Source organism: Porites lutea, chromosome 4 (assembly GCF_958299795.1).
Source record: "Porites lutea chromosome 4, jaPorLute2.1, whole genome shotgun sequence".
Lineage (NCBI taxonomy): Eukaryota > Metazoa > Cnidaria > Anthozoa > Scleractinia > Poritidae > Porites > Porites lutea.
In genome coordinates, this window is record NC_133204.1 from 15073205 (window position 1) to 15098280 (window position 25076).

At 41.4% G+C, this 25076-nt stretch overlaps 1 protein-coding gene across 1 annotated transcript in view; it reads right to left on the reverse strand.

The window, feature by feature from the left end:
* Window positions 1-25076, reverse strand: part of LOC140932620 (fibroblast growth factor receptor 4-like) — a 34766-nt gene that overhangs the window by 3109 nt on the left and 6581 nt on the right. The window contains exons 3-9 of the mRNA XM_073382135.1: window positions 16607-16715; window positions 15962-16173; window positions 8542-8664; window positions 7521-7591; window positions 7043-7083; window positions 6793-6889; window positions 5171-5303 (exon numbers count right to left, since the gene is read on the reverse strand). Coding sequence (XP_073238236.1) covers window positions 5171-5303; window positions 6793-6889; window positions 7043-7083; window positions 7521-7591; window positions 8542-8664; window positions 15962-16173; window positions 16607-16715 — 786 coding nt within the window. The remainder of the gene's footprint in view (window positions 1-5170; window positions 5304-6792; window positions 6890-7042; window positions 7084-7520; window positions 7592-8541; window positions 8665-15961; window positions 16174-16606; window positions 16716-25076) is intronic.

Below are 25076 nucleotides of genomic sequence, written 5' to 3' on the forward strand. Positions count from 1 at the left end.
TTTTGTAATGAAGCAAAGACTCTATTTCTCGTGTTTGAGAGGGAGTCATCAATTAAGGGGATGCTACAAGAAGAAGCCGTGTTCACATTGTAACGGAAGACATGCTTCGCTGATGCATTCTGATTCTTTAGAAGACACGCACGAGCAGCCCACACCTGAGAATGGGAGTCAACAACCTACTAGAGGTAGAGAGAAGGAAGATCAGAACAGATCCCAGCAAGGTGTTAATCAAAAGAGTTTATTAAGTGACAAGTCAAGTGGTGTAGAGCGAGTCTGCAATTTGACGACCACAGAGGCCCTGTGACTGCGTTGCCAATCATACCAGTAAAGGTCAGAGCATAAGGAAGTCCTTTTTGCATCGAGACTTACGCCCTCCTGGATACAGGTTATAATACCACTTTCTGCTCTAACGTGCTTTTGGATCGTCTTGGCGTTAAAGGCAGGCATTTGAAGTTGAAGTTAACTGCGATGGGTACTGCAGAGGAGGTTGATAGTGTCGTGGCCAGTGGTTTAGAGGTGTCAGACTTGGATGAAAATGTTGTTGTCCCATCAAGGGAGGTTTATTCCAGACCTACTATGCCTGTGTCTAAGGATGAAGTCCCCAAACAGGAAGATGTAGATAGATGGCCAAACCTTAGAGGCTTCGTCTACCTAACAGAGCTCAACTCTCAAGTTGATCTATTAATTGGGTCAGATGTCCAAGAAGCTTTACAACCGAAAGAAGTTATCCCTGCTGCCGGAGGAGGCCCCTACGCTAGTAAGGTGGAGTTCGGTTGGGTAATCAATGGTCCAGCAGGAAGAAAGTCAAGATATGTCCCTCCTGCTTGTTACCTCACCAAGTCTATTGACGTCCATCCTATGTGCGTGGCGTGTGCTGACTTTGCAGATGCGTGTTTAAGTGACGGCACGGGAATGTCTCGTGAAGATCTGAAGTTCATGAACATTGTGGAAGACTCGGTTATGCAGTGTGAGGATGGCCATTACCAAGTTCGTTTGCTTTTTCGTAATCCAAGTTTGACGTTGCCTACTAATAGATGCCAAGCCGAGCGCTGAGCCCTCTCTCTGAGACGTAAATTCCTCAAGGATGCCAGATTTCAAGAAGACTACGTTGCATCTCTTGAAGGGCGTAATGCAGGAAGGTTTCGCTGAAAAGGTTCCCTCTGATGATCTGTGTAGAGCTGACGGAAAGGTCTGGTATATTCCACACCATGGGGTGCACCACAGCTAGAAACCTGAGAAGATAAGTTTCGTCTTCAATTGTTCCCTCAGTTCCAAGGGATGTCTTTGAATAGCGAACTGCTGCAGGGTCCTGATTTGACCAACAACCTGGTTGGAATACTGCTTCGTTTCCGACAAGACCCAGTGGCTGTTATGGGAGATGTACAATCTATGTTTCAGCAAGTGCGTGTTCCTGTGGAGGATCGTGACTTTCTGCGGTTTCTCTGGTGGTCCGGTGGAGATCTCGCTAAGGGTTTGGAAGAGTACCGAATGACCGTGCATCTTTTCGGTGCAGTTTCGTCGCCTAGTTGTGTTAATTTTGCCATGCGTCGAAATGCTGAAGATCACCAGCACGAGTTTTCGCCTGAAGTCGTTTCTACTGTTCTGAAGAATTTCTATGTCGACGACTGCTTGAAACCTTTACCTTCTAGTCATGAAGCAATGAAGCACGTTTGGGATCTGCGCAACCTGATGAACAAAGGAAGCTTTAATTTGACGAAATGGGTCAGCAACGATCGCCTAGTACTAGAGTCCATACCTGTTGAAGATAGAGCGAAAGGAACTAAAGAGCTTGACCTAACCTGTGATGCGCTCCCAGCAGACAGGGCCTTGGGTGTGTCATGGTTCGTGGAGGCTGACCAGTTTGGCTTTAAGGTGTTCGTTAAAGATAGGCCGTGTACTAGGCGTGGCATACTTCCAGCGGTTAGTTCGTTATATGATCCTCTGGGTATGGCAGCTCCTTTCATTCTTCCTGCAAAGCTTCTCCTACAGGATTTGGGCAGACGGGGTTTGGGGTGGGACAACGGGGCCCCAGATCTTCACTTGACCCGCTGGCGAGCGTGGGTAGACGACCTACCGAAGATTTCCCGAATTGCCATCGAAAGATGCGTCAAACCGGTTAAGTCCTCGGATATAGCTTCATGTCAGATCCATCATTTCTGCGACGCCTCTCAGGTGGCCTATGGCTCCGTATCGTATCTTCGCTTAGTCGATATGCAAGGTCGGATTTTCTGTTCATTTCTTATTGGCAAGTCCCGCCTAGCTCCCTTGAAGAAAATTACCACCCCTAGATTGGAATTGACGGCTGCTACCGTGTCAGTTCAGCTGAACAAGATTTTGACGAAGGAGTTGCAGATACCCATCGATGAACTGACCTTTTGGACAGATAGCATGACCGTCATACGATACATCGCGAATGGGTCAAAGAGTTTCTATACCTACGTTGCAAACAGCGTTGCCTTCATCAGAGAGGAATCCAGCCCGTCCCAATGGAGGTACATCGACGGCAAATCCAATCCCGCTGATGAAGCCTCGCGGGGCGTTACGGCAGACGTGTTTGTTTGCAATGGCCGTTAGTTAAAGGGGCCGGTTTTTCTTTTAACAACCGAGTCTGAGTGGGTGGACAATGTCCAAGAAAGCGCAGAGCTGACCGAGAATGATCCGGAAATCAAGCAAGAGCCCAAATCATTCGCTGTATCCGTTAGCGAAGTTTATGCTAGCGTTGTTCTTATCGTGAAACGTTTTAGCTCCTGGATTAAGCTGTTGAAATTTATTGCACTATGCCTTCGCTGCCAGAGAACATTTCGATTAAGAAAGAGAGAGCCTGGCCCGAATGTTCACGGAAATGTTGGTACCCTCAGCATGGAGCCAATGTCTTGTCAAGACTTAGACTTTGCAGAAAGAGAACTAATTATGTTTGACCAGAGGAATCCATTTCCTGAGGAAATTGAAACTATCAAGAAAGGAGGCTGTGTAAAGAAGTCAAGTTGCCTTGCAAAATTGAGCCCAGTCCTAATTGGTGGTGTACTTCGCGTTGGCGGACGACTTAGCAGAGCTCCTTTACCTGACGAATCAAGGCATCGGATAGTTATCTCCAAGGATTCTCCACTTGGTGTACTGCTTATCAGGTTCTTTCACGAGAAAAGTGGTCACTCTGGGAGAGAATACATGCTAGCCCTCTTACGCGAGCGATTTTGGTTGATTCGAGCCAACACAACGGCAAGAAGTGTACTGTCGTCCTGTTTCCAGTGTAAACGTCGCCATGGCCCTGCTGGAGAACAGAAAATGGCCGACTTTACCTCGTCCCAGGGTCACTCCAGATCAACCCCTCTTTACATGTGTTGGAATTGATTATTTTGGTCCTTTCGTTGTCCGCCAAAAGAGAAGCTTGGTAAAGAGATATGGAGCTATTTTCACATGTTTGGCCTTGAGAGCAGTCCATCTGGAGATTTCTCACACAATGGACGCGGATTCCTTTATCTAAGCTCTTAGAAGATTTATTGCCCGCAGACGTCAGCTTAAAGAGATTCGTTCAGACAATGGTACGAATTTCACGGGAGCTGAAAAGGAACTTCGCGTTACGATCTCAAGTTGGAATCAGGCCAAGATTCACGACACCCTTCTACAGAAAGGTATCAAATGAGTCTTCAATCCTCCAGCGGCTTCCCACCACGGTGGAGTCTGGGAAAGACTTATCAGATCCACTCGCAAGATTCTTGGAGCTTTGACCAAAGAGCAAGTCCTTGACGACGAGTGTCTTCAAACCTTATTGTGTGAAGCTGAGAGTATCATTAATGGGAGGCCGCTGACCAAGGTCTCCGACGATCCTAACGATTTGGAGCCTCTTACGCCGAATCACCTCCTACTTCTTCGCCAAAACGAATCTATACCACTAGGGCTGTTTGAACAGAACGACACTTCCAGGGGAAGATGGCGTCAAGTGCAGTATTTGGCAAATGTGTTCTGGGGTCGCTGGAAACGAGAATACCTTCCTTGGTTGCAGCAGCGCCAGAAATGGTTTCGACCGATAGGAAACTTCACTGTTGGAGACACGGTTATCGTTGATGAATCGACGCCCAGGAACGTGTGGCCGATTGGTCGAATCACAGAAGTGTTCCCAGATAGAGATGGTTTCGTGCGGCGCGTAAGAGTCAAAACCAAGACCTCTACTTTGGAGCGACCCATTACGAAGTTATGTTTGCTGGAATCATTTGAACATTGAAAATGTCTTATTTTCCCGGATTTGTTCAAGAGACTTTGCGTGACTTTCACTGAGTTTACGTGATGTTCTATCAAGTTTGAACAATGAAGCCTGTTGAGGCACTTAGGCCTTCGTCACACTATTTTTCGCTTAAGGAGTTTGGCGTTAAGAAGATTATTATTTTCCGTAGTTAATTTTTATGTTAGTTCCTAGTTCCTTTTTTTTTCTATTAGGTAAATACAACCGATTTGTATTTAGGGGCCGGAATGTAAGCGCCAGGAGTGTTTTCCGTTACCTTTATAGTATTTTTATGTTCGCCGCGTTCTTAGTTATTTTCGTGTTCGCGCCTTTAGTGCTGTTCTTTGGTTCATTAGTTTTTCATTGTCCGCGTAGCTTTGTCCTTCGTGTCAGGGTTTTTCTGTATATCGTATATTTAGCTTTTATTCTAATTTTCGCGTCAGTTCTTCGTTAGTTGCGCTTGGTCCAGTTTACAGTTTAATGTTTGGGTCTTTGCTCGTCCTAGTATTTCGTCCTTATCTCGCTATCGTCTTGTAAGTATCTCGTTTGTTTCATTCGCATTTCTAATTTGCCTTATTGCTTTCGTTCAGTTTGTAGGTTGATTTGTCTTGACTTTGTATTTGTTTAATTGTTATTTTTCAGTAGCGCTATACTTCACATCGCTTCGGTTCGCGTGTTTCCCTAGACCAGTTGTAAAATTCCTGAAAACTAAAATAAAGCTTGTGTGTTGAAAACTAGCGCGTAAAGGCTGCGACTATACAGGACTTCAATTGTTAAACTGACTTAAAGATGGACTAACGTATATATAAACCGACTGATATGAGTGCAGGTAACTCTTGTCTTGCAGAGAACCGACTTTCCGATTGAAATTCGGCTTCAAATAACTTTTGTCTCACTCTTGCGGTACGTAATCACCATTTTGGCCAACTTAGTAACGAGTAAACCCACTTATACCTCCTCCAACTGACGTGTTGAATCAACTTTATCTGATAGTGACACCAACATAGCATCGAACTCTTTGACCAGTTCCTCAAATGTAGGTCTTTGCGTCGGTGACTCCTGCCAACATTTCAACATAATCTGATACCTAAGGAAGCAAGAAAAACCCAAAACACGCACAATATGTTTTCCATAACTACTGCATGTCTTTGTTCTTGGTTCCTTCATGTCACGAGCTACATCCGGCTCAGCTCCGGTTAGTAAGGATTATTTCCTCTTGCTCTTAGACTGGTTGCAGCCCTCTATTTTTGTATTACAGTATTTTTTATTATTAATGCACTAACTGGACGCAACTGAGTATCAATAAATTGTGCAAGGGGCTGGACGGGGAGCCTGCCTCTTTACCCCTCTCCCCGCCCCCACCTCCTCAACTACTGTGCGTTTAGCGCTCGCTTTGCTAGACTTTTTTAACATTTTCTTCTAGTTTAATTCCCTTGGATGTGAATATCATTTTTATTTAACCCTTTTAATCCCAGGATAAATGATGAAACCATGCTCGGTAATACAGGTATGAAACCTCCCCAATAGTACTTTCGAGTGGTGCTTTTTGTTTTAGAGCATTTAACACAAACGAATTTGAAAATTTTGTTGAATTTTAAATTTGCCCACTTTTAGAAGTAGATGTGTATGCATGCAACAACTAAAATAGCGAACATGGCGAACAATCGCCAGAGGGCTGGGGAAAACTTAAATGAGATCAAAAGAGGCGCTCCTTGTAAAGTAGAGAAGTTGACGAAAATGGCAAATCTGACAGAAATGGGGAATGGGACGAAAATGACGAATCTCACATAATCGCCAGAGGGTTGTGAGGGGCTATTTTGGCGAATATAGCATATTTGACGAAAATGGCAGATATGCCGAACATCTATCAAAGTCTTAACAACATCTTAACACAATCATGCCTTTTTCCACTTCAATGGATACCAATGGGAAAAAGAAGATCTATGTGTTTGCCAAAGGCACTAAAACCGGGATATTTCATTCTTGGGAAAAAGTGAAGGCTTGTGAACAGAAAACCTGATCAAATATACAAGCTTCTTCAGTCGAACGAAGGGAATTGAGTTCTTACAACAGTACGGTATTGACCCTGAAGAAACAGAAGACGGAGAATTAAGCCAGGGCGTTCGAAATCTCGAAAAAGACAAAGAAGAGCTATTTTTACATTTTTTAGTCAGCGTTTGTAAACTAGAAACTGTCATGAATGCAGTTAAATGTCAGTTAGCGGACATGAATGGTTTGTCAACGGAGTAAGTAAAACTGCAAGGAAAAATGAAAGAGGGAATCAACGCAAGCACCTAAGTCATCTACGAAGGACTACAATCCAAAGTAGAAGAAGCTCTAGAGAGAGAAAAAACAAAAAAATCTACGCACTCACAACGAAGAAATAAGACAGTTAATAAACGACTTTGAATCAACTGTTCCAGTTAATGATATGCAAAGTGCGGGACATCATCATGTACATTCTAAAGAGCGAGGCTGTGAAAGCAGGGGCCATGCAGCTACCTCCTTCATTCTACATTTCTTGACGTGTTATCTTTTTATTCACTACTATAATTGAAGCTAGTTTGGCTACTTACATGATCTCTGGACAACTGAGTAGCTTTCCCATTCGGTATCCAGATTCTAAAAGTTTAAAAAGTTTTTCTAAAGGAACGCCAGGATATGGGGTTCCTCCTAGAAAAAAAGCATTTAAAAGATATTGATAAATTGTGACCATTGTCCGCTAAAAAAAATGTAAAAGGGGTATTTTTGTTCTTGGGAAAATGCCTTATGGGGAAATGTTCCTTTTCTTTTTTTCCTTGTGAATATAAAATGTTACTTACGTACCAAAAGTAACCATTTCCCATAAAAGTATTCCAAAGGACCACCTGATGAAAGAGGAACAGCAAATTAAAACTTCCCCTTTGTTTATAAACTGTGTCGAGGCAGTTAAGTCCATTTTTTCCAGTTTTACCACTTATTTGCTTTGAAATTTAACGTTCAGTGCGAAGAAATTACTGTCTAAATGGCAAAACCACAGCCGCGTCAGAACAAGTCTTCTACGCGTCATCATTCAAATTCATAGCACAACAGATACAAACGCTTAGAAACTGTTAGGCTGAACCGCTTTCAAACAACCCCAACTGCAGATCAACTGCAATCCGCTTACGATATGCCACAATAGAAAAGCTTGTTTGCACGCCGCCTTTTGGCTGAGTTCGGCTAAATTATGTGACACTACAAAATAGATTAGACCAGGTTAAGCACAAAATATTTCTTTACCTCACTAATTAACAGGGACTTATCAACGTTTCAAGGTACTTACACGTCACTTTGTGTATTATAGACGCCATCAAAGAGGGATTCAAGGGCCATCCACATGACTGGAAGATGTCCCTAATAACATAAATAACATAAAGGGATTGGTATCATTAAAATCGTATTTAGGGTCTGTGGAGAAGGGTGCCCCCATGGGTCAGGGGAACCCTCCCTCCCGGCATTAAAGTTACCGTTATTCTTTGATCATGCACAGTTTGAACATGGTAAGGGCACCTTCCCTTGCAGGTTAAAAATATTTTAAATGAGCTGAAAAGTCTTTACAACGGGGGGCTAAATTGTTGATTGCAGATTTGGCACTCATTTCTGGGCTTGTTTTTCGGTTATTTTGACCTCGCGAGTAGTTTCCTCTGTCTGACGCTCCTTCTTAAAATCATTTCTGTTAGGTTCGTTTTCTGCCATTCTTTCGAGTTGATATCTACGAAAATATTTGTAAGGTTTTTAGCTTGCAGAAAGAAGGTATGGAAACCCTACCCTAAGAGGCACCGAAGCGTGCATGTACGACGAACTGCGTGAAACAAAGGAGAAAGAAAACTCTACCACCTAGGAGGCAACTTCCATGTAAACAGGGTATTATCACAAAAAAAGGTAGTTTCAAGTTCAGCAAAAAGAAAATTGCTGACCCTGATATAAGGCAGTGCAACGTTGTGGTTGTTAGAAAAAGGCAAAAAAATAAAAACCTTTGAAATTAACTTCGTTTTAAATGATTTAACTTGATCAAAATAACAGCGAGGAATACACAAAAACCGGCCGGAAAAGATGGTCCGAAAGTTCCGTTACAATGGTAGAGATGAAAAAACCACATGGACGAGAAGTAAAAACGAAAATTTACTAATTAACAGCTATATAAGAACACGAAGTACTAAAATTAATTTCCTCTTGCAAAAATGCGTTATCTTCGTAAAAAGGGGTAATATTTTACAACTGAAATTCACTGAGGCCGTGTACCCTCTAGTTTGAAAATCAAATAGTTTAAGTGTTTCAAGCAAACTATATTATGTACTACTCACGTCTGTTGTTTTTCTGTAATAATCCTTTAGATGCACTTGTCTAGATAGACCAAAGTCTCCAATTTTCATGGTATTATCTTCAGCAACTAAGACGTTTCTTGCCGCAAGATCACGATGAATACACTAAGAAAAAGATAAGAAATTTGTTATTGACCTTGGCCTTCCTGATGACTTCTCTTCTCATGCAAGGATGCCTTCCCAAAGATCGAGCCCTTGGTAACTCGTAGCTCGCGCAATCTCGAATCAACGTCCCCCTGGACTTGTGGCACCTCTTTCAGTTAGACTACTGCATCCCTCATTCCCTCTTCTGAGCCGCTGATTTTTTCAATTGGCAAAAATAAGCAACTCAAACCTCTGATACTTTGTCATTGTATATATATATATAATTTACCTCTCATAATTGGCGCCTTTCTTAATATTTTTAAATGACTAGAAACATACCACAGTTTATCAGAATTTCTATAGAATGAAATTGAGTGGCAAACGTTCTCATTACAAAGACATAGTATTTTGTACCCTCTGTTCGTAATAAACCTGTTTCAACCCAACGCTTTACAAACACCCAAAAAAGTACACACAGTAACGTGAAGTCCAGAAGCAAACTATAGGCGAGACTTCTATACGGTGTCATCTTGAACTACCTTGGCATTCGAGCAGTCCTCGTAGATTTGACGCCTGATTACAGCCCTTAGAAGTTCTTAATGGTTTTAAGGAAATTTGAGTCACTCCGAGGATACGCCGTGAAATTAATTTCAGATAATGGTGCTCAGTTGACAGTAGCCAACGAGGAGCTTAGGAAAGTTTCCAAATCTTGAGATTGGGACGAGCTGACCGCGGCCAGCGCGAAAAAAGGAATGGAATGGGCTTTTCTTCCAGCCGATGTTCCTTAGCAAAAAAGGTACCTCTGAGGCTCTAGTGAAGTCCGTGAAGAAAGTAATTACTGTAGTAGTTGGTGGAAGCGTAATGATCTTCTTTAACCTACAAACAATGTGCCATGAGGCAGCGAACCTCGTGAATGAGAGGCCAATTGGTAAGCATCCCACGTCACCCGAAGATGGGACTTCTGCTCGAACGATTTCCCGGTTAGGCTTTTTCACCTGAAGAGTTCCTAGTGGTCCCTTCAGAGAGACAAGGAGACTAAATCGCCGCTTTGAATGTATTTAGCAGGTTGTGGGATTTCTTCCAAAGCTTGATTGTACAGCAGAAGTGGCATATGGAGAAACGCAACGTAATGGCAGGTAAATTCTATGTTCATTGTGCTACCATTTGTTGCACTGTGATCCTTGTTATCGCTGTAGACACGTGCACAGGCTGCCGTTAGGCGCTCTGTTGATAATAAAGCAAGCTTGTTGTTTTTGTTGTTGTTGTACAGCAGAAGTGGCATATGGAGAAACGCAACGTAATGGCAGGTAAATTCTATGTTCATTGCGCTACCATTTGTTGCACTGTAATCCTTGTTATCGCTGTAGACACGTGCGCAGGCTGCCGTTAGGCGCTCTGTTGATAATAGCAAGCTTGTTGTTTTTGTTTTTGTTGTTGTTGTTGTAGTTATGACCCAAGATTAAAACAAAGTGCGAGGTAACTGCAAGCTCGGAAAAGCGACAAAAGCGTCCAACGTTTACCCTGGGGATGTTGCATGGTAAAGTAAGGAGTGTGAAGAGAGGATTTATTGTTAGTTAGTTATATTGCTTTCGCTCATAAAAATATGAAAAGGCAATGTAGAAATCCTTTATTCTTTAGTCTTAACTTCTCTAAGCCACAAAAAACCTGTTGATATTCACTGCGCGTAAACTTATTTGTCAAGTCATAACTGTAGTTAGCCTTCAAGCTGTAATCAACGTGTAAGAAGCAGTGATTTAAGGAAAATATGTCTTTAAAACAGACCAAATTTAAATAACTTTTCCCTATATTTATATTTTTAGTGGCAAAAAATACATAATCAAGCTGATCACAGTTAAAGCTGGCTTGGAAAAGGACTCTTTTCCGAACTACATCACCAACCCATCAATACCCTTATCACACACGCACACACATCTCTGCAAAAGTCTTGGTGTTTAACCCAATTTCTATTAGGCTACATTCATTATGTACACTGCAGGGGTTGTGGGGGAGAGGGGAGTTTGGTGGTTACAGGAGATATTTGTTAAATGAGCGTCGTCGTTCCATATCACTCACAACATAAAATCCTTTTTTACATCCACCTCCTTAACTAAGCGAAAAAAAGCACCTCTCCCCCTTTAGGAAAGTAAATTACGGTAATGCATGCAGAGGTGCTCTTACTGTAGTTACTGGAGTAATTGCATTCAGGACCATGCAATCATCAAGGTTAAAGTTTAGAGCCGGACCAGTAAAGGTCTAATAAAAGGTCAGATGAAAAGATAAACATTAACCGGTGTTCTAGGGTATTGAATGGTCTTAAAATCTGTTAAGCAGAAAAAGAAAAGTATTGTAATTTGCCTGCCTCTGAAAAGAGGTCCACGTATCATAAAATTTAAAAGCGAAATACAAATCTCTTAAGAAGCCAGTGGCAGTGAAAGAGAAAGAAAAGCTAAAAACGTAAAATTACTCAAAGCTTTAAGCGTCGATCAACAAATTTGTGGATGCTGCAAAACTATTTACGCATGAATTCACCTGTGACTGAAATTTTGACAAAACTGAGATGAAACGTAAACAAACCCGTAATCAAGCTAAAAGCAAAAAAAAATAATTTTTGAACGTTTTCGTCGTAATTCAAATATAGAATACCTCAGGATTTTTACTGGAGCAACTCGTTTTTCGATAAGACAAACGCAAGGTTCATGTCTGTGATTACTTTCCCCTCCCCTTCTAAAGAGGAGAACGAAGAAGAGGATTAATTAATTTCCATCCTTTATAAATCGCTGTGTATTTGACTCTCTTTGTCATTGTTTTTAATAAAGTTTTTAAAACAGAATCTCTTGTTTGGTTTTATTGCTAGCAATTATTACTCGCGTGTTTCAATTGATCCTTTTTTTTTTAACTTAATAATAACTAAATTACAACACAAAGAAAAACAAACAAAAAAAAGGTTCAAAGAAAGTACAGTTCGACTACCTAAAAAAAAGACAAGAGCAATAAACGAACGTTGATTGTGTACAATCAGTCAGATATATCTAGTTAAATACAAGATTTACAAATCTTTCAAGATATTTTTTTGGTATTTGACCGTCAGGGAAAGGAAACAATCGATATCAAGAGCTATATTAAGAGCAATCTGTAAGAAAGTTCCATTTTTTGGTGTCCCCTGCTTTTTTCTCTATAATAGATCTTGACTTAACTAGGCGTAGAAAATTTGCAAAATTGGGCGATATTTCATCCATTTTGGCTTGCCAAATATGAAACCGCGCTAACAGGAGACAATAGTTTAATTGACACGAGTATTCTGTAGAATGAGGCTCCGGCCTCAAGCCCAGTGCAGTAATGTTCAATAAGTTGTATTTGCCGATTAACGGAAGAGCGTTTTGAAGCCAGTCGGTTACGCTTTTCCAAAAAGAGGATGTAACATGGCAAGACCAAACAAGATGAAATAGCGTCTCTGAGGAATTGTTGCAAAAGGTACAGTTGTCATTTTCTTTTCGTCCTATTTTAAGTAAGAAATCATTGGTTGGTATGCGCCTATGCAACAGTTTAAATTGGAACTCTATCAGTTTGGAGCTTTTTGTGCACCATTGCGCCATAAGATAGGCTAGTTACCAATTAAATGTATCTTCTTCGTCTGAAAAGTTGCAGTCTTGAAACCACTTTAGTTGGCTTTTACGTGGGGTTAAACTTTTGGCTCTGATCAGTTTTTGGTAAATTAATGGACCTGGCTTTTCTCTCTTAACAATTTTTTCACTTAACGTTTCAAAGGTATAGTCTCTTGTCTCAGCAGTATCAGTAACATTTTTGCGAATTTGTTTAACAGCTGATAATAAACCAAAAAAAACTGAGCGGGCGTACTCTTAAATCATGTTTGGAAGCAAAATCTTTGAGAGTCAGATCAATTATTTCAATTGATCCTTGTTAAGTTATTAATTGTTTTTATAATAATAAGTCAAGGTTCTCCCTTAGGTTTTTACTGTAGAGCTAATTTGTATGCAACGGCGGGCTTGTGAACTCGCATAATTACCTGACTAACGGCGCGTGGAACGCTGAGACTAACGGTTTTGTTATGGTCATGCAAAATTGAAATAGAGAGTTTTCAGCTCCACTTATTCCTATTTTCCTTTTAATAGACGGTCCGACAAACCGGGCTAAAGTTACATAACGGACAAGTCTAGGCAAGTCTATTGTTCCTATTGTGTTCTTCCATATGAAAAGAAACAACTATCCACTTAATTATATATGGAGGAAGGCACTTAATTAGTATGGAGGAACGCATTTTTACCTAGCTACAATCAGGGACAAAAGTAGTTGACACACTTGTTTAAAACGGGTGCCTTTAACAAACATTTAATTCATTTATTATTTCATTCCTTTTAAACGCCGTAAATCCCCCGACCCCCCGAATCAATGTTGTCTGAAGTAAAAAAAAGACTTGAGGGTCCAAAATTCAACATTGATTTGCGGGGGAAGGGGTTGGGGTAGACAGGGGAAGGGGATAAGTAAATCCACCATGCAAAAAGGGGCCATTTTACGGAAGTGTGTCAACACTTTTGTCCCTCATTGTAGCTAGACACTGACTACGCACATAATTGATACGCAGTATGGCACTAAATTAGTATGCAGGAACTCATTTTTACCTAGCTAGCTAGATACTGACTAGGCACATAATTAATATGCAGTAAGGCACTTTCCCCCTAGGTTATAACAATGTGTGACGTCATAGACTCGATCCTTACGCATATCAATGATTCACCTCGACCTACCTCGACCTACCTCGACCTAACTCGACCTAACTCGACACTAACTCGACACAAACAAGGCTTGATTTTGCTGAAGCATACTACTAACGACGATAATGGGAAAGTATGGGTGGAAGTGGGTTGAAGTGATTATAGTGTCGTTGATAGCGACCGTAGACACTACAGGGTAAGCAATAATGACCTGAACATCAAAGAAGCTAGATCTATACATTCCTCGACTACAAGTTTTTTTTATTATTATTTTCAGTAGAGATCAAACAAACTCCATCACTACAGTATGTTGGCCTTGGTCCGCGACACTGATGATAGAATACGGAGGAGAATGAAAGGTCCAATGATTTAATGATAAGCATTCTTTCATATGACGAAGTTTCGGCTTTCCTGCTTTCGGTAAATGGGCGAAATTAAAGTTGTTGACAGGTAGGTTAATTCGTCTTTCTTGAAGTTTGGACTTTTGCGACACCGTAAATTACATGATCATGTTTTCTTAGCTTGTGAATAAAAAATTGCAACGGAAATACTTGCCTTTTTAAAGAACAGGTTTTCAAAGAAACCTTTTTCTGCCGTTGGAAGCACATTGCTACAGAATTTGTTTTATCGACTCTTGAAAAATATTACCAAATTTTGTGTAGTGGTCCTTGTTGGACCGCGACCTATGATTTTGGTGGCATTACATTTCGTAAAATAAAAGGAGACGCCGTTTGTTTTCGAAGAATGTTTAAAAATGTTCCCTATACATGTTTACAAGTTCTCTTTTCTTAATACCTCGAATACATACAGGGTTTTTGCTGCGAAGCCACCAGGCTTGGAAGCAGACTAATTCAGGTCGCGTACGTGACCAGCCTCGGTTGCCTGTGCCCGAAGCCAGCCTCATTTGAGATTTCAGGATGTAAATATGTATGTATGTATGTATTTCACCGCATTTGCCTCGATTTCAAGATGTCCCTCCAAATTGAGCCTCTTTTGTTCGCAGTCGATCGATTCAGGAAGAAAACCTAAAGAACACTCGAGGAAAACTTAAAGCCCGGGGGATATCCTGTTTCGTATAGAAAGCCACGTTTTGCAAGCGAAGAGTACGAATGAATGCAACTGAAGGTAAAAAATTCCTGTGAATTGAAGAGATACGTTTCTCAGAATATTTCAAGCAATTCCTAGAACTCTACGGTAAATAAAGTCGGTGTTTTGGCTAAATTTGTATTCATCCAGGCTTTGTTGTAGTTATTTAATTGATGAATAGCTTTTTGTTCTCCTTTGGTACTAAAACGTTTTATAGACGACGGTATGAACCAGTTAAGTTTAATATTGAACTCGATTTGAAATTCACTCTTTCACTCACTCCATCGCTCGCGTACTCTTAACCTTACCGAGGAGAGGTGTCAGACAATTACTTTTAGTTACACCACTCTATACGCAAAAAAGAAGAAGTTGAAAAGAAAGAACAAAGTAGGGGCCTTCACGACGATATTCGCGGTAGGTTAATTGCCCTTTCAGTTCTTAACCCCGCCCGACAGCGGTGAGGGTAAAAGGCGGAATGAGTTTGCGGAATGGCATATATGCAGAATGACGTAAAGAAATAAATTAAACTGAAAATTGCGCTCTTTTTTGGCGCCAATCAATTTACAAGTAGCCGGAGTAGTAATGTTGTGTGCTCAAATACGACGACAATCCAAAAGCCAGGAAAGACTCATTGATTTCTAACGGTCGATTAGCTTTTTGTTCAGCCACAAAGATTCTACTTGCCTTTATTAGTCGGGCTGCTGACAGCATCGATACTACATCACGAAAGTCGATGTTTTGGCTGTTTGGTAAAGTTTCAGGCACGCGAAGCTAACAGCTGGCCGAGAAGCGCGAGCTCGAATCCTGGCAATCGAGTTTGTGTGCTTTCTTTCTTTCCTTTCTTTTTCGTTTCCTTCCTACTTTTAGCATTTTTTCTTTCATTTTTTTTTCTTTTTTGTTAGTAAAGCCGGTTCGGCATCACACTAACTGTTTAAAAATATTTATGACTTGGCTAATTCAAACATTCTCACGTTTTTTTCGTGCTGCTTACCTGAGTCGTGGACCAAGGACCATCGTGCACGGTCGCCTTTTTTTGAATTACAAGCAAAATACCTAAGGTTCGAACTTGCAACTTTACAAATATTGAGAGGAACGTAAAAGCTATCTTCATTGCAGGGGATATTTCAGCTCGTTACGATTTGATCCAGTTAAGATATTCATGATAATATTTTTAGTCGCGGACCAGGGACCACATAATTTACTGCTTGTATTGGCAGCTTTCATTTCCTGTTTACCCCCTTGGAGACTTTGGACAATGCAGTGATACTTACGTGTTCTAGCTTGCTTGCAAAAGACGGCCAGAATCGTGAATAAGGTAAATTGTACAGCTCATCTCGGAGAGGCACGAAACCTTTCCAGTACAAAGTATGGCATAAAATTTGTACCGACAACAACGACTGAGCTATCCTGAAGTGTATGCATTTCCTTACGAGTTTGGGCATAGTGTGAGTAAGACGCTCACTCATTCAGTCATCTGAAAACTACCACACCTTGACACATACCTTTTTCGAAGAAAGATATTCCATTCCTCTGCAGACCTGATAAGAGAAGGAAACCAGGTCCATGTGCGTCAGTGTTGAACCGCTCTCTTTGACTGGCCTCCTCTCTCTCAATGCAGTTAATAGTGTGGGGTATTCGCCGGTTGGCCTCCTGTCTCTCAAAAATTGTCTTAAGTTACCATTTGGAGCGTATTCTACAACTATATACAGCGGACCTGAGGAAAGAGAAATGATAACAGTTAACCATTTTAAAAATGCATTTTTTCTATTAAAAAAACACGTCTAATTTTGCGAAATCTTGGAAATTATTTTTTTTTTGTCTTGTTGAAATGATCTGCAATCTTTTTACCTTAAGTAATATATAACTTCTGAAAACCGACTGTGTTTTAAGAAAACACAAGTCCAGAAGTGAATAAAAGTGCTTTTATATTTTTGTCTCAGGCTGGATACAATGTTCTCATAACCATTTGTCAATCTTAGCCATAAAGTTATAATACAAAGATTCCCCAGCATGACAAAGAGTGTCAGTCAAGTTTGCAGAAGGGATAAATTTTCCCTTGTTTGCGGTAAAAGAAAACTCCAGTTTCTCCACTCGGTCAAAGACCATTCGCGACAGTTAAACATGACATGTTTTCTCCGTCAACTAACCTTTTTGAGTGCAGGTTGCAATCAAATTGATTATGTTCTTGTGTTTTCCAATGGTCTTCATTAGCTCCAACTCTGATATAAAATCTATGTGTCCCTGTTCCGTGGTATCCTCCGAAATGCAAGAGATTGGCATTACAGTCCTAATGTTAAATATTTAAGTATTCTAAGACCTCCTCCACCCTAATTTGTTTTCGATTGAAAAAACACGCATTTTCGGGTGATTTGGCGTTGTGCTCATATTACAGAAATGGAAGTTTTAGAAGATCTCAGGCACGTTTCTAAACACTTGTCTACTCATACATGTACTTTTAACAAGTCCAGTATGGCGGGAAGTAGCAGAGTCGGGGTCAAAATGTGTACACTTACGGTGGGATCACGTCGCTCGTCCTGCGTAGTTCACGAGCGCAAAAAAGTATACACATTTGTGAATCCGACTCTACTACTTTGGGGGATCGACCGCACTGGCGCGGCCGCAGGCATCTCTTCTCGACAATGAATTCGCCGATAATGCCGCACACCCTGGCTGCGGGTCCCGCCACGACGAACAGATTTTTCGCATTTGCTACGGCGCACACAGATCACGAGCAGCATATTAGAGAATGGCAAAATGTCTGCATAATGGCTTCAAAGAAAGCTTTGAGTGCCGATTTTACGACGGACGATGATGTGGAGTGGCCTCTGAAGGAAAGGAATGCAGAATTATCACTTCAAACTGTGGGGTAAAATATTAATTTTGGATGAACCGATCGCTACCGAAACAAAGCACAGGTTTCTGAGCCTACTTTTTCCCAGGGCATATCAGCCAAAACGGGCTATGGGAACCAAAAAAATTCAAGACACCAAACCAGCAAGGGAGTGGAAAGATTTGATCCTTTTCATTCGATGCATTATGAAAAGACGAATCGGCGCCAACAGAGTGGATTGATATTTTGGAAGGACGTGCAGAAGTTACACTTCCACCTCTTTATGATACCCTGATTGCGGAATTTTCAGGGGAGGATGAAGTGGAAAGGTGAAGAAGAATCGGTAAATGGCATTTTTTCAAAGATGTAAACAACGATTTGACTCCAAAGATGATTCGCGGAATCGAAGAAACTGTGAGAAACAGTTTTGTGATCAAACACAGCTATGCCTATCAGCTTCGGAACATTGAAACGGAGGAAACAATGGCCTATTTTCAGAACAAAAGAAGCCCCTGGTTTGAAAGAATATCGGAAGCGAGACAATGGTTGGAAGAACAAGAAGAAAATCGCCTCCAGAGCGAAAACATAGAGCGCCCAGACAAGAAATGGGTTTTTGAGGCGAAACTTATGGTTGAGGTGGAAATTATCGAGGACCTGCAAGCTCCTTTACATATTGGAGTGGGGCGATTGCCAGATTGGCTTGTTGGTTTGTTGGCGCTTGATAAGTACACCGACGAGCTTTGTATTTTCAGATGCATTGCGGTTCATCAAGGGGCGCATCGTGTTCGTAACACAAGAAAAACTCGCGAGTTGGCCCCAAGCTTTTTCGACTAGCATCGAGTTTGAAGACGGATCTACAAAAGGCATTTTCCTTTGATCAAAAATCATTTCCAGCAGGGGATTGCGGGATATGAGATTGATGCTGAAGGAGCCTTTACGTTGAAATATTTACCTTCACGCCTTGACAAGATCGGGTTGCCCCAGATGGACATCGGCATTTACGAAGAGCACGCTTTGTTGATCACGAAGCTCGACAAAGTGACGAAACATTATGCATGTGCCGAATGTCAAGCAAGACTCGCCAAAGCATGCCATTTGAGGTGGCATGCAGAGGTTTGTACGAGTGGAGTGACCAAGGTGGCGTGTCGAGGAGAGCGAATCCAGCCGCCCGAAACTGCTTATGAAAGAGCGTTCTACGGCCACAGGGCGTATGCGGGAAAGGCGGTCAGCTGGATGGAACACGAGGCCCGACATATCCATCATCAAATGTGTGGCCAAGGTGGGGAAAGAAGAATTGCAGGATATCCAGTGGATGGTTTTTGTCGGGAAAGAAACGCGGTTTTCCAGTTCCATGGCTGCCATTGGCATGGCTGTCCATAGTGTTTTCCAGGACGGCGAAAGGAAGTTGTCGCTTTTGAAAAAATAAAGGAAAACAGGAGAGAGCTGACACGAGAGATCCAGTTTGCAAGAAGGTTGGATGGAGGGAGGGCAATTCTTGACGAGGGCTTCGAACTGATCGAGTGTTGGGAGCATGATTTCAAAGAAAGACCACTGTATCCGAAAAAGAAAAACGAAACTTTTCCGCCTGCATAGTGTTCGATATCGAGGCGTTGCCGGAAACGAGCAAATTCAAGCAGGCAATGATGGATCGGTTGTTCTAAAGCGAGCACGTACCGGCGTCTGTTTCGTTGGCAGACAATTTGGATAGAGCGCCAGAGCACATCAGCAGCAAAGATCCCAAAGAACTGATCCGGCGATTCTGGGAGGCGCTTGAGTGTCGGTCCGCGGCCATCCGAGAAGACATGCGACGATACATTCTAGACGAATTGAATTTCTGCCGAAGCGGCAACAAAAACGCATCAGCTAATGGTGTTTTAGAACCCTAGTTTTGGGTTTCAACTCCGGGCGTTATGATTTGATTCTGATAAAAAAAGCATTTGGTGACCCAAATCGCCAGAGGCGCTGATGTCAAAGTGGCCAACAAACAGAACAAGGTCATGTACATGTCAAAGCCGCCGTTTCTGGAAATCTGTAGCTACATCAGCCCCGGCACCAGTCATTACAAATGGGTGAAAACGTACGGCGCCAAGCTCTCCAAATTGTGGTTTCCGTACGAGTGGTTTAACACAGCCGAAAAGTTGGACCTCCCGGGGCTGCCGCCTTCCAAAGAGTGATTTTGCAAGCTGAAAAATGGGATGACTCTCTCCGAAGAAGCGTACAGGGCTTGTCAGCGAACCTGGCAGGAAAAAGGGATGCGAACTTTTACGGATTGGTTGCACTTTTACAACAATCTGGATTTCGAGCCTTTTCTTGAAGCTTTGGAGTCAATGCGAGATTCCTACACGGGGCTGGGAATCGATATTTTGAAAGATGCGGTACCTCTGCCGGGAGTCTCAATGAAATATCTCCTGCGTGGTATGCTTAACAAAAGAGACGCCCCGGAGTTGTACGCCTCAGGGGAGGAGGCCTACGAAATTCTCAAAGGCGAGGTTGTCGGGGGGCCGAGCCTGGTCTTACGTCGAAAACGAGAATCCGTACGCACAAATTCCAAGACGCGAAGATGCGTCTAAGAGTTCTGGGCTACGACGTCAATGCGCTGTACCCAAGCACAATGGAGGTCGTTGCGCATTGGGCGCAAACGCCCAGGAAAGTCGAAAAGTTCATCGAAGTTCTGCAGAGAAACAGATGGTTTGGATTCGCCAAGGTGGACATCGAGGTGCCAAGAGAGTTATGGACGAAGTTCGAAGAAATGCCGCCGTTGTTTTACCACAAACCCGTTCCAAGCAAGACTATACCACAGCACATGAAAGACAACCTGGCGCACAGCAAACGTAAACCCATGCACGACCAACTAAAACTGGTTGGCGCCCTTTCAGCCCAAAAGATCCTGTAGTACGTGCCGCTGTTGACATGGTATCTCTACCATGGTTTGAAAATTACAGCTGTTCACCGAACCATTGATTATGTTCCGCAAAAAATCTTCACGTTCTTCGTGAACAAAGTCACGGAGAACATGCGTAAGGGCAATCAAAATTCAGAGCAGGCATTGCTTGCCGAGGTATTCAAGCTTTTGGGAACAGATGGTATGGCAAGCTGATCGACGCTTTGGAAAGGCATACGACCTTGAAGTACACAACGAGTGAAAGGGTCTTGAGGAAAATCCTGCGCAGCGGTGGAAGCTCGGTGGGGAGTCATTTTTCGCGCACGCCAACGGGTCTGTCATAAGGTGTAGAGGGTTTGGAATAAACGGCCTTTGCTTTGATGGCCGCAACGGTTTTTTTGCCTGTGACGCGAGTTACTTCTCCGCTCAGAGCAGAGGCCAAAGCAGGAGGCCGAGCGACCCATTCGGAATATCTTTGGCTCTCAGGAAGTAACATTTCAACAGCATACTGGTGCCCGAGCAGGCGCTTAGCAAAGGTGCAGTTATATCTTTTCACGATCGCCTGGTCCCGGTGAATCTCCGTGCGCCCACGCGAATGTTTTTTTTGCGTTTTTCCATTTCTTTCGTGGCAGGGCCCATAAATTCTAGGCCAGGGTCGACCTGAAGCATCCGTGCAATTTCAAAGGCCATTTGTAAATTTTATGCAAAGTGCGCCCGACTTCATCAGAGTCTTTCGAGGTCAAGGGTTCGGCCTCTTTGCAATGGCTAGCGACATCAACAACGGTCAAAGCATATTTGTATGTCTTCAAGCCCCGGTCGCGCCCTTGAGTGTCACGCGGTGAAAAAGAAGGTCTGCATGGTAATCGTCATCAGATCTTCATTTCAGGATGGTATCACATTCACAAATTGTGCAGTGGTCTTACAGTGAGCCGTAATGTTAAAACAAATTAAAATTACATCTATAATAGAGAATTTAAAATTACAGTAATAGAAAACTGCAATGCCCCGCACAGGCCCAAATAACAAAGAGTGGCAACGAACCGTCGAGTCTATTGCCATTCTCCGCCCCCTAAGCCCGTGCAAAACACCGCAACTAAGATTACGTACTAATTACATACTAATTAACATTGTAATCAAAATTACATTCTAATAACATACACTAAAATTACAGCTGTGATACGCGCTAAAAATAATTTAATTTATACTCTCCGCAAAGACAAACAATTATTATATGACTTCGCAAGAAGCATTATCTCTATAAAATGATTTTAAAATTAAAGGTCTAAGCTTATAAAATTTAAAATTACAGCAATAGAAAACTGCAATGCCCCGCACAGGCCCAAATAACAAAGAGTGGCAACGAAACGTCAAGTCTATTGCCATTCTCCGCCCCCTAAGCGCATGCAAAACACCGCAATTAAGATTACGTACCAATTACATACTAATTAACATTGTAATTAAAATTACATTCTAATAACATACACTAAAAATTACAGCTGTGATACGCGCTAAAAATAATTTAATTTATGCTCTCTGCGAAGACACAATTATTTTATGACTTCGCAAGAAGCATTATCTTTATAAAATGATTTTAAAAGGTCTAAGCTTTCCTGTTCTCTTGCTTCTATTGGAAGTTTATTCCAGAGAACCGATCCTCTATAGTGAAGGCTATGTTTCCCTATCTCTATCTTAGGTTTGGGAACATACAAGTTTACTGATGAATTTCTTAGATTATAAGAATGAACGTCAGAGACATTCATCATACGGCAGGGAAATGTTATGAGTTATTTTGTACATTAAAACAACGAGTTGTCTTATTCTTCCATCTTCTAGTACTTCCCAACCCAGTTTATCCAATAAATCTTTAAATCGTGTTTCATTATTTGATTAAGTCACTATTCTGGCAACTCTATTTTGGCATTTTTGAAGTTTTTCTGACAATCCTTCCCCTATATATCCCCATACACAGCTGGAGCAGTCAAAACAGGGCACGATAAGAGCTTTGTATATGGTTTCTCTAATTGTGAACAGAATGGTTCTGCTTACACGCCTTAGAACTGATAGGCCTGCTGATATCTTCTTTGAAATCTCATCAATGTGTGCTTTCCACGAGAGATTTTTATCAATTGAGACTCCAAGAGATTTATAAACAGTCACCCTTTCTATGTGTATGTTATTAGCGGAGCTCTGGCGCGCGAAGCGCGCCTGCGGAGCACCATGGGTAAGTAAATCTTGGTAATCACGTGACCGTACACCGCCCGCCCGTCCGTCCGCACCACAGGCCAACCAGTGTTCAATCCTCACACTTTCTACCTAGTTTAGGAGCACAGGAAGACTGATATTGCACACATATATTGCACATCAATGTTGTGATCAATTGACAGCTGTCAAAAGAGGGTATCCGCTGACCAGTATCACCTGACCGTGTCGCAGGCTCAGGTGTCGACCCATCGAGGTCCAGTTTCTTTTTGAAGTTATCCGCTGACAAGTTACTAGTTTTCAAATGATCGCAGGCTCAAGTTTAATTTTTTTTTAATTCATTTGAAATATGTTTGTTTTTTACGTGCCGCACAATAAAAATTTTGATTTCAAACTGACCTCGGAAGCTAAAATTCAGCCAGTTTTTACAGGCAGGGAAGACATGCCAGTTGCTTTTGACTTTTCTCACTAAGGTCACGCGTTGGTCACGCTCTACGTCCAATTTTTATGCTGTGATTGGTCAAAATTTGACAGGTGAGTTCATGCGGAAAATTTATGCAGCATCTTGAAACCTGTTTACTTTGACAGCTGAAGCTAACAGAGTTTCGTGTCAACGTGTGATGTTTTTAACTGTCTTTTTCCTCTGAATGTACAAAATAAAATTCAGCTGCTATGAAGAGTCTTCTGTTATTCATGGCTAGTTTGTTTATTGGGTTTTTGGTTGAGAAATACGTCGCTTGTCAAAGTCGGAAATCCGATTCGGATGGCATCGTTTTCGTTTTTCACCTTGCTTGATGCGTAAGAGGGTTGAAAAGTCTGAAGCGATTCTGGCCTTACTTGATAGTTTTCAGTGCATCTCGAATGGTAAGCCTGAGTAATTATTGTATTTGACGTTTGTTTTTTATATCTAATTTAATGAAGTCGAGCGTAGCTTATGCGGCTATTTAGTTTAATTATGCACGTTTTTAATTGTAAGATTTGAGACAGTGATCTGACCGAGTATCAGGTGTGATTATAGGCTTATAGAACTTTAAAAAGGCTTTAAACATTTTCTCACCGCGAATAGAAAGAAAACGTTCCAAAGAATATGTCGTTATAATTCTGGCTGTAAAAGAAAGTTTTGAGCGATTTTCTTGCCTCGAGTTCATCTTTGAAAAAGCAAACACCGGGAAGCCGGCCTACAAAATGAAAAACATAAACAAGGATTTTCGGAGACACTTTAATACTTGTCTTCATGAATGAAAATTGTTCTCTCTGTATATGTTTCACCGAATTATTTTCCTGTTATTGATTGTTGGTAGTCTCTTTTGCAGTTTTTATCGCTGTGCCGTTTGTTTTCAGTCGCTCATGAACATTGCTTGCATGCAGGAGTAGTCAAAATGCCGCGCGTATCAAACGCTTTTGAAGATTACACATCGTTATAAAACCATTAAATAAAAAATAAACATAATAAATTCTTTATTATGTTGAAGCGTAAAACTCTATTAATCATAATTTAAACAGTCGACTTTGGCGCTTGTCAAAAGTGAGAACCGGCTCGACGTATAGGTGATTTTGGAAATTTTTTTTAACGGTTTCGCTAAAAGCCCACACCTGCTTCGATCGTCCTGAATATTGAGTGAGTACAATTTGTATTGCAAAATTGTGAAATACTGCATTCTGTCCGAGGTCTGTATGATAAAAACAGCGCCTCATGGTACTGTTTCACCTCAGATGTGATGTATAAAAAGTATAAAAGGTTGGTTTACACGTCCCCAGACTTGTTGGCAAGATTTTGTAAAGTAAACTTGTCGAACGCAAAAAATTCCGCCTGATTTGTTTTCCAGGCCTAATCTACTGTGATCAAGAGCCCGCGCTCTTAAATGTGATCGAAGTTGATTGCTATTTTTTGGGTGTACATTTAATAAGGCTATCAACTCGATGTAAGATTAAGTTCACTCTTAGCTTGGACTGTTTGCAAATTACTGTTCTCTAAAATCACTTAACCTTTCGCTCAAAAGTCACATGAATGTGCTCTAAAGTTAACTGAATTGTGGAATACAAGTTTATTGTTTGATTTAGATTATAAATTCGAGTTAATAGGAGCTTCGCTTTTAGCCCTGGCAAAATCTATATATTAACCTTAACTGTGAAATTATCTGACAGTAGTTCAAGTTTAGGACGACTCCCAATCCACAAGTATTTGGTATTCTTAACATTTAGAGTAAGCTTATTCACCTTAAGCCATGTCGGAATTTTGCTTAGATTGGAATGTACTTTAACTTGTAATAAAGTATCAGCATCTTCGGCTGAGAACGTTAAAGTAGTGTCATCCGCATACATTCTGCATAGGCCTTGAGTACAGTTGGCATAAAGGAAGGTCATTTATATATAAAACAAACAACAATGGGCCAAGAATTGATCCTTGAGGAATTCCACTCATTAACATACAGAAATCAGAAAGTTCACCGTTAACTAAAGTTTTCTGTTTTCGCCCAGTAAGATTTGATTTAAACCATGCTAGTGTCTGGGACCTAACTCCTTAAGACTCGAGTTTCTGTAGGAGAATAGAATGGTCCATGTTGTCAAAGGTTTTCTTTAGATCCAAAAATATTACACCATTTAGGAGGGATTTATGTATATTCTTAAACCACTCATTTTTTTTAATTTTTATTTTTATTTATTTATTTTATTTATTCCTCCAATTCCTAGCTGATACATAGTTATG